Source organism: Haliotis rubra, unplaced genomic scaffold (assembly GCF_003918875.1).
Source record: "Haliotis rubra isolate DU_JTF1 unplaced genomic scaffold, ASM391887v1 Scf350, whole genome shotgun sequence".
Classification (NCBI taxonomy): domain Eukaryota; kingdom Metazoa; phylum Mollusca; class Gastropoda; order Lepetellida; family Haliotidae; genus Haliotis; species Haliotis rubra.
In genome coordinates this window covers 578234-588281 of record NW_025767025.1, presented here as the reverse complement: position 1 = coordinate 588281, position 10048 = coordinate 578234, and the positions used below count along the sequence as shown (strand labels likewise).

Below are 10048 nucleotides of genomic sequence, written 5' to 3'. Positions count from 1 at the left end.
TACATGCAGTTTCTGGCAGCTAGGTTCCTATGGACAACTTTCACGCCTTCTAGATATGTCATCCCCTCTGATATCTGGCGGGCAAAATCTACTAGTTCTAATACTGTTATATTCTGAAAAGAGAAATGATAGGTAAAATATAGCAACATAGCACGCATATAATACACATGACAAGTCCTGTTCTCAAACAAAAAAAACATGGACAGTTGTGAATATAACAACCTTAATCTGCTCTGACATAGAACATTTTCATAACCCTATTAATTGCAACATCATGCATAAGTTTTACTTTCTTCCATTAGAAGTGTCTTGAATATGATTAGCTAGTTATATCCTTTGGTGAAATTAAACTATTCTGCTGCTGAGCCAATTTATAGACAACTTGACTATGCAATCTTGAACACAATGTTCTCTGTGGTAGTCAAGATACCTACCTTAGATGGTTCCCGGATGAAGTTTTTGAGATCTTCAGTTGCCATGAATGGCATGATGACAGTGGGGTCGTCGCTAGCAGTGACACATACGCCCACCACGGACAGGATGTTCGGGTGCTGCAGATCCTTGAGAAGTACTGTGTCTTGGAGGAATGCCTGCATGGCTTCCACCTCTGTGTTCTTACCTGCACAGGTCAATTCGTAATTTAAGTACAGTTTCATGCTGATTTAACAATATTCCCGCTGTATTAGTGAGTGAGTGAGTGAGTATGGTTTTTGCTGCATTTAGCCATATTCCAGCAATATCACGGCAGGGAACACCAGATATGGGCTTCGCACATTGTACCCATGTCTAGTTCACACATAGTATCCATGTGGGGAATCAAACCTGGGTCTTCAGCATGACGAGTGAACGCTTTAACCACTAGGCTACACCACCGCCCCCAGCTATATCAGAGTGGGACACGACAAGACTGACTGCGTTTGGTGGCTTTTAGCAATATTCCAGCTACATCACGGCGGGAAACACCAGAAATGGGCTTCACACATTGGACACGACAGAATGGATTTCACATATTGTACATCTGTGAGTAATTGACCCCAGATCTCATGCAAGTTCTTTCATCACTTCCATAAAACATAATCAGGTCAGACATTAATTAATTAAACTAATGGAAATCCAATAAAATTATGACAGTTACCCACATGAACCAAGGGAGACAATCAGTTATTAGATTCAGTGCAAATGAACACAAATTTGGAGCAGCAAATTCGAGGAATTTTCAAGGACAATTTTACAGATGCAGACTAACATCATTGAAAATACAGGAAATGAAAAGAAAATCATCAAAGTCTCTTACCTTGTAGTGTCTTTACAGCCACCTGTACTGGTTTCTCATCATCTGTCCGTTGATACTGCGCCTTATAGACGGCACCAAAGTTGCCTGAAGACAGAACAAGTGTTGTCAACACTGGAGCTTCTGGAACAATATCCACATCATGGCCAACACAAAAAACAGAAGTGGGCCATGTTTCTAATTATTCGTCCTTCAATAAGAAAAAAAAGGCTTCCTCACCTTTTCCGATAAGTTCGCCAATGTCCAGCCGACTGCGAGCTATCAACATGGAGCTGATATTCTGACGGAGTGCTGTGTCTTCAAACTTCCCCAGTAGCTCTGCGATGTACGGACCCGAGTCTGGAATGGTGATTGAATACATGACAGAAATAACACAATATATATCATGGGCAGATGTGATCTTAAGGGTGGGGGGTTTCGGTTCGAACCCACTGAACCCCCCCTCTCGATCTGCCAATGTACATAATCTCCTTTTCCATGTCAATTTGAAACTCTGACTGAAATATTTTTTGAGGACAAACTTCTCCTTTTACACACTATTCATCTTTTACACAGTTACACACTTTTCATCTTTTTCACGTCTCTTTCAATCAGTAAACTATAAGTCTAAATGAATCTTAACGTGTATTATATTTTAACCATTGTGTGTCAAGGAAGATCATTTCCTACACAGCAATATAATTACACTATGCTGACTCTATATGTATGAATATTGCTGGGAGACTTCAGTGGTAGCATGACTGACTGACTGAGTTTGGTTTTACGCCGCTTTTAGCAATATTCTAGCAACATCACGGCAGGGGACACCAGAAATGGGCTTCACACATTGTGCCCATGTGGGGATTCGAACCCGGGTCTTCAGCGTGACGAGCCAATGCTTTAACCATTAGGCTACCCCACCGCCCCTGGTATCATGAGCACTGTTAACCAGTAAATAGGCTACTGTGAGCATTACATGTTAAATTATATTGCAGTAATTGGTTCCTTGTATAATATATCATTTTCTCACTGTATTGTAACAATCCGAGTGAACATCACACGTACCTTTATCATCAGTCATCTGTCCATTCATGTCCGCCTTGACAGACACATGGTTCATGCCAATCTCTTCTTCCTCCTTCTTGCCCTCGTAATCCTTCAGCACGTCAGGGATGTAGTTCTCACTGGGGCCGTGTTTACGATGACGACGGATGACGCAGATGGTGAGCAGGACAATGATTGCGAGGATGGGGAGTACGACACCCAGGATGACACCAAGAGCGATTGGTTTGTCCTGACTGGACGTGTCGTAGTACTGGAGGTAGCCAACCTGACGGTTGATGTTCCCAATCTGGACCTGGAAAAGAGCATAGGAATGTTTATGTTCGCATAAAAGGACAAAGGTCCTTCTATTATCTGGTAACAGATTTTAAAGCATTATTCCTATTTCAGGTTACAGTGGAAGAAATTGCTTTACAATAGAGACAGCATGAGGCATGAAAAGAGCGTAAGAGTTCCTGTTGGCATAAAAAAAGATGAACTTTACAGAGAAATGATGACACTTAGACCAATCACACATTGCGAATAACAATGTGATTGAAAAAAAAGTCTGAGGGAACTAACTAATGGTGATTGTGGAGAAATCTCCCAATTTGGCCGCAGCATGTTTATTCGACTTTTAATGCTGAATCCCATATTGACTCCCAATAGTATTAACCCACAAACTAGTTGTATATAATGAGTGAGTGAGTGAGTTTAATTTTATGCCGCTTTTAGCAATATCACACATAGTGCCTATGTGGGGAATAGAACCTGAGTCTTCAGCATGATGAGCTAACACTTTAACCACTAGGCTACCCGACCACCCCATTGTATATAATGCATTTACTTACCCTGACCAGTGCCTTGCCACTGCTGTCAATGCCTCTAGGTAAACTTGGGGGGCGGCAAGTGATGGCTGTATCCGTGGCAGCGGGATTGAGGCACACGTCCTGGCCAACATACACTACAACGTTGGACATCAGTGGCGGGATACTGCGGAAATCTCCCTGTAGAGCAAAGGATGTCACATGGATTCATTAACACATTGTAAACTGTGTTACCCAAGTCTCTGTGTCTGATCTTGACACCTGTTGTCAATCATCGTTATCAAAGGAATTACTTTAGGACAGAGCTGAGTGTTCTGAAGTTTAACAGTGATATCACAGATCACTTATTAAATAATAATGTCAAATGGTATACACACATCAAATACAACAAAATCACACTGAATTCAATCTGATTTTACAACACTCCAGAATTGTCATGTGTACAGGCAACTTGAGTTCTAACACAACTTTTATAACCTCCTTTTTCCATGATCTTCTTGCTATTCACACTTTGTGTTTTCTAGCTACATATGTCCAGTGTTACCTTGATGGACAAGTGGTCCTTCTTGATGTAGTTCTTGGTGTGGGTTTCTCCGGGGAACTTGTATATCTCAGGGTCAGGGAGATACATGAGAAGGCCAAACTGGGCAAGGTGAGAGATGTTCTTCAAGGTCATTACACCATCCATGTGGAACCCATAATGCACTTCCAGCGGGCTGGTGGCCGACACGTTCAAACCTTGAGCAGGGATTCCAGGAACAGGACACTCCATCTGGAACTTGTTGTCATTCTGGCATTTCTGGAAGGGAAGAATTGGACACATAAACAGGGATATATATTTGAGGAAGTATAGGAAGTATTAAGGAAGATAGCATTTCAAAGTGAGCGAGATTATTACAACCAAATCTGCATGAGGCTCCAAGCATGATCCTGCTTTATGAGGTAGGCCAACATGCTCCTATGTTTAATAAAACTGACTGAGTGAGTGAGTATGGTTTTACGCCACTTTTAGCAATCTTTCAGCAATATCACACGAGGGAACACCAGAAATGGGCTTTGCACATTGTATCCATGTGGGGAATCGAACCCGGGTCTTCAGTGTGACGAGCGGTCACGTTATCGATTAGGCTACAATTCAAGGACCAAGACTGCCTGAAGTTTCGAATGTGACCCTGCCCAGTGACGTACCGAAGTGTAGATGTTTCCTCCATGTGTGGTGAATAACATGGGGTTCTGGATGAGATTCAGGTCCTGCCCAATGACGGTGATGGACGTCCCGCCACTGAAACACAAAGTGTATCTCCAAATCATACTTCAATACCTGAGTGTCATGTGCATAACCAAAACATACTATTCTTATATTTATTGAGTGCTATGGGAGGTTACTCAACATATGCTCTTGCAATTAAGGCCACCTATTAGAGATTCATAAATGTTTGTAGGGTCATGTTTGTCAAGCTTGAGTCAGTGAGTTGGATTTTTTGCACTTGCACATGATAGGCTGGAGAAAGCTTGATGAAATAGTAAGTCGATGTCAGCCACTGGTCTTAAAACTACAGCTGAATACATTGTTGTAGCTGTCAAGTTAGGTAAGAGCAGCATGTTTATCTTGTTGTAGACTGGCTGGGGTTGGTCCATGGACACTGAATGAGAGCTTGTACAAATAGGGAAACACAGGATGTGAGGGATTATGTATATAATCATGTACCTGCTGGTCTGACACTGGGGAAGTGAATAAAAAATACATTGTATATGCCTTCTTGTTTTCCTGCTTCCAAAAGATTTCCAGTATACGTACAAAGGGCATTATGGCACAAAAAAATATCCATGATCTTATAATCATGGAATCTGGACATTTTAAATGAACTGGGTTTTGCTGTATGATATTCCAGGACTTTTTGTTTGGGGACAAACTCCATTCCTTGGATCAGCAACATTCTATCTGAATGAACTACTTTGACAAGTTCAATCATAATATCAAAGGCCCTTGTGTTGTTTTCCTTACCTGAGAATGGCACTCTTTGGTTCAATCAAGGAGATGGTTGGGTCCGTGATGTATTCAAATGGCTTTGGGACCAGCTTCTTCAAGCCTCCAAAGTTGACCTCAACGTCGACCTTGTCGTTATCGGAAACATGTTGTGAGGTCTTGCACTCAATCACAGTCTTGTTGGATCTGTTTAAACATTGAAGGAATGCATATAATTTATAACATATGGCTTTTTCTTGCATAATAATTATTTTTCTGCTTTAATAGTTCAGGTCAGCATTTGGGGGACTCATGTAGTTTATGTGGCATCTTGTTCACGATATACTGACTTTTGACGATAACATTTCAGAGATATGCATTTAAGATATCTAGTATTTTCTAAATTCAGTTTGACCAGCTACTATTGACTAACCTACCGATATTATTGATACTGAAAGACACTCTTTCTTTGAGAAAAACAATATGTGTATGGTTTCATCAGTGAGCTCTGCATGCAGTCTGTCTAACCATCTGACAAAGTGCCCCACCAAAGATGGTTGATGTGTCAAAGTCTACCTGTTCACCTCACATGTCCCCCAGTCAGAATGTGCCCCAGTCTATCCGCCCTCCTCTATCTGAGCTACCTGTTCACCTCACATGTGCCCCAGTCTATCTGCCCTCCTCTACCTGAGCTACCAGTTCACCTCACACAGTACCCCAGCCAGGATGTCCCCAAGTCGATCTGCCCTAACCTAAAACCCTCACACTGTGCCCCAGCCAGGATGTGCCCCAGTCTATCTGAGTTACCTAACCACCTCACACAGTACCCCAGCCAGGATGTGCCCGAGTCTATCTGAGTTACCTAACCACCTCACACAGTACCCCAGCCAGGATGTGCCCCAGTCTATCTGAGTTACCTAACCACCTCACACAGTACCCCAGCTAGGAAGTGCCCTAGTCTATCTGTTACCTAACCACCTCACACAGTACCCCAGCTAGGATGTCCCCAAATCGATCTGCCCTTACCTAAAACCCCCACACTGTGCCCCAGCCAGGATGTGCCCGAGTCTATCTGAGTTACCTAACCACCGCACACAGTACCCCAGCTAGGATGTGCCCGAGTCTATCTGAGTTACCTAACCACCTCACACAGTACCCCAGCTAGGATGTCCCCAAATCGATCTTCCCTTACCTAACCACCTCACACTGTGCCCCAGTCTATCTGAGTTACCTAACCACCTCACACAGTACCCCAGCTAGGATGTGCCCGAGTCTATCTGAGTTACCTAACCACCTCACACAGTACCCCAGCTAGGATGTGCCCGAGTCTATCTGAGTTACCTAACCACCTCACACAGTACCCCAGCTAGGATGTGCCCCAGTCTATCTGAGTTACCTAACCACCTCACACAGTACCCCAGCTAGGATGTGCCCGAGTCTATCTGGAGTTACCTAACCACCTCACACAGTACCCCCCAGCTAGGATGTGCCCCAGTCTATCTGAGTTACCTAACCACCTCACACAGTACCCCAGCCAGGATGTGCCCCAGTCTATCTGAGTTACCTAACCACCTCACACAGTACCCCAGCTAGGATGTGCCCAAATCGATCTGCCCTTACCTAAAACCCTCACACTGTGCCCCAGCTAGGATGTGCCCGAGTCTATCTGAGTTACCTAACCACCTCACACAGTACCCCAGCTAGGATGTGCCCCAGTCTATCTGTTACCTAACCACCTCACACATGGTACCCCAGCCAGGATGTGCCCCAGTCTATCTGAGTTACCTAACCACCTCACACAGTACCCCAGCTAGGATGTGCCCCAGTCTATCTGAGTTACCTAACCACCTCACACAGTACCCCAGCTAGGATGTGCCCCAGTCTATCTGTTACCTAACCACCTCACACAGTACCCCAGCCAGGATGTGCCCCAGTCTATCTGAGTTACCTAACCACCTCACACAGTACCCCAGCTAGGATGTCCCCAGTCTATCTGAGTTACCTAACCACCTCACTAACCACCTCACACAGTACCCCAGCCAGGATGTGCCCCAGTCTATCTGAGTTACCTAACCACCTCACACAGTACCCCAGCCAGGATGTGCCCGAGTCTATCTGAGTTACCTAACCACCTCACACACTACCCCAGCCAGGATGTGCCCGAGTCTATCTGAGTTACCTAACCACCTCACACAGTACCCCAGCTAGGAAGTGCCCGAGTCTATCTGAGTTACCTAACCACCTCACACAGTACCCCAGCTAGGAAGTGCCCCAGTCTATCTGAGTTACCTAACCACCTCACACAGTACCCCAGCTAGGATGTGCCCCAGTCTATCTGTTACCTAACCACCTCACACAGTACCCCAGCTAGGATGTGCCCCAGTCTATCTGTTACCTAACCACCTCACACGGTGCCCCAGTCTGTTACCTAACCACCTCACATGGTGCATCACCCAGGATGTGCCCCAGTCTATCTGAGTTACCTAACCACCTCACATGGTGCCCCAGCCAGGATGTGCCCCATTTTATCTGCCCTTCTGACATGCCCCAGTCCATGCAACCTACCTGACCACCTCACATGGTGCCCCGGCCAGACTGACTGATGTGCTGCTGCCTGTGTTCATATACAAGCCAGTGATGGTGATGACTGTTCCGTCAGATTTGGGGCCCTGTTCGGGTTTAATATCCTGCACCAAGGGCACCTGTTGGGAGGACAATCAGTGTTGTCAACGTATAATAAATGTACATACTACGCAAACACTCCTTTATAAGAATATAGAAAAAATGTTTTCCTTTAAAATTATTGTATTCACATTTCTCTTTCAATGAAAAATATTAGTCCTAGAAACATAATTTTCTTTACACACACATTCCAGTATTGTACATATCTGACAATGCATGGCGTACCATCACATGAGTGAGTGAGCGGTTTTACCGCTTTTACGGCGCTTTTAGAAATATTTTGGCAATATCGCAGCAGGAGACACCAAAATGGGCTTCACACATTGTTCCCATGTAGGGAATCAATGTGACGAGCGGACGCTTTAGGCTACCCCACCCTCCTACCATCACATGAGAAAATCATGGGTCGATAACAATTTATTATAATAATATTTGTATTTGTAACCTTTATCATGTTAATCCTCTTGTAATGAACAATGAGGAAGTGTTGGTCTACTCACAACGAAGTGGAAGGGTGAGTCCGACTCAGCTGTGTATTCCCCATCCACTGTCACCTTGATTGTACCACTAGCAGCTGAACTGGACTTGTCAGTCTCACAGGTAAACCTGCCACATAAAGCCACATGTACATCCACACACAGAAAACATAGCACTACATGTAATCATGCAAACAAATTCAACATACTTTATTCCTCACACATAAAAACATAACATGATGAAACTGTTTGATCTTGTCTCTCACAATGACAAAAAAATAATGTTAAAAGAAAGTGTCTCAGGAGATTCTGTGGACTTTTAAGAAAAAGACATTGAAAACTATTTTTTAAACAGACTAATATCACAAACTGCTAAACAATGTGTAGGAGTTATCTCCCTTCTGCTCACCTGGATGAGGGTTCATAGTGGTCAGGGATGACGGTGCACTTGATGCCTGCCACCGTGACATCGCTGGTGATGTCCGTGTATGCCTTGCCGAGGTTGATGCCAGTCACGGATATGTTTGTTTTGCCTTGGATTGGTCCATTAGCTGGGCTGAACTGAAACAGAAAAATGAAGGTCAGGTATACTGTCAACATTGTTACCAATGTTTAGATTTTGAGAATTGTTATCTCAACCATACAAAGTTTAGTATACTGCCTTTCATTTTATCTAAAAAGGTCCTGGTATTAAGATTCTCTGAAGCCATTTGTCATTCATAAGATGCATTGCAGTTAAGTTGGCTGGTTTGTTGTTTAACGTCACACTCAGCAATATTTCAGTTATATGGCAGCGGTCTGTAAATAATCGAGTCTGGACCAGACAATCTAGTGATCATCAGCATGAGCATCTATGCAATTGGGAACTGATGACATGTGTCAACCAAGTCAGCGAGACTGACCACCCGATCCTGTCAGTCACCTCTTGAGACAAGCATGGGTTACTGAAGATCGCCTCTTGAGACAAGCATGGGTTACTGAAGGTCGCCTCTTGAGACAAGCCTGCGTTACTGAAGATCAATATTCTAACCCGGATCTTTATGGGTTTTAATTGCAGTATAGCTGTGACATCGGTGTGCCATGAGTAAAAATCCAGTTATCTACCAGTTAGTTTAGTTAGTTAGTTTAACCACATTTCAATGAAACCAATAAGATTTTGCTCAAAATGTTCAACTCACAAGCCAACAAGTTCAACTGTCACACTTGTGATTAAGTGACGATTTATTGCAGTTTTATCAACCACAGGCTTTGGTCAGAACCAGTTTACCACTCAATGTAGAAACTGATGAATTAATAGATGCAATAAACTGGTTTTCAATTGAAGACAACAAACACTCTGTTTAAGTAGTCACGAAAGTACACATATGGTGTAATTAAAATCTTATGTAAACTCACCCTGAGAATCTGTGGGTTGGGGCAGGTCTCGGAGCGGTCCAGCCATTTTCCCTTGCAGTGTTTCTGAAGAGTGCAGCTGTACTCGCACCAGCCACAGTTGTACTCAGCGTCCATACTCAGACATTTGCCGCAGTTGGTGACCATCAGCGGGCACTTGTAGATGCGAACTGGACAGAGAGGTGACAGAGTAAGTGAATGAGCGAGTGACCGATGAGACAAGATGAATGGAATGTAATTGATTTGATTTTGATTTGATTTGATTTGATTGGACTGGATTCGAGCTGAGAAGTGTAGTAGTGATGCGAGGTGGTGACCATCAGAATAAAGATGTATAAACATAGAGATGAGCATTATGAAGGCAAATCTTAACCTAGATCTTCATGGGCCAATG

General features: G+C 43.7%; 1 protein-coding gene across 8 annotated transcripts in view; it reads right to left on the bottom strand.

The window, feature by feature from the left end:
• The window catches only part of LOC124285041 (plexin-A4-like), a 124008-nt gene that overhangs the window by 6755 nt on the left and 107205 nt on the right, over positions 1 to 10048 (bottom strand). For all 8 annotated transcript variants that reach the window (XM_046721182.1, XM_046721180.1, XM_046721186.1 and 5 more), the window contains 13 exons: positions 9658 to 9824; positions 8672 to 8823; positions 8287 to 8392; positions 7670 to 7806; positions 5144 to 5311; positions 4327 to 4420; positions 3683 to 3937; positions 3163 to 3318; positions 2336 to 2627; positions 1511 to 1630; positions 1295 to 1378; positions 435 to 619; positions 4 to 113 (listed from right to left, as the gene is read on the bottom strand). In XM_046721182.1, coding sequence (XP_046577138.1) covers positions 4 to 113; positions 435 to 619; positions 1295 to 1378; positions 1511 to 1630; positions 2336 to 2627; positions 3163 to 3318; positions 3683 to 3937; positions 4327 to 4420; positions 5144 to 5311; positions 7670 to 7806; positions 8287 to 8392; positions 8672 to 8823; positions 9658 to 9824 — 2026 coding nt within the window. The remainder of the gene's footprint in view (positions 1 to 3; positions 114 to 434; positions 620 to 1294; positions 1379 to 1510; positions 1631 to 2335; positions 2628 to 3162; positions 3319 to 3682; positions 3938 to 4326; positions 4421 to 5143; positions 5312 to 7669; positions 7807 to 8286; positions 8393 to 8671; positions 8824 to 9657; positions 9825 to 10048) is intronic.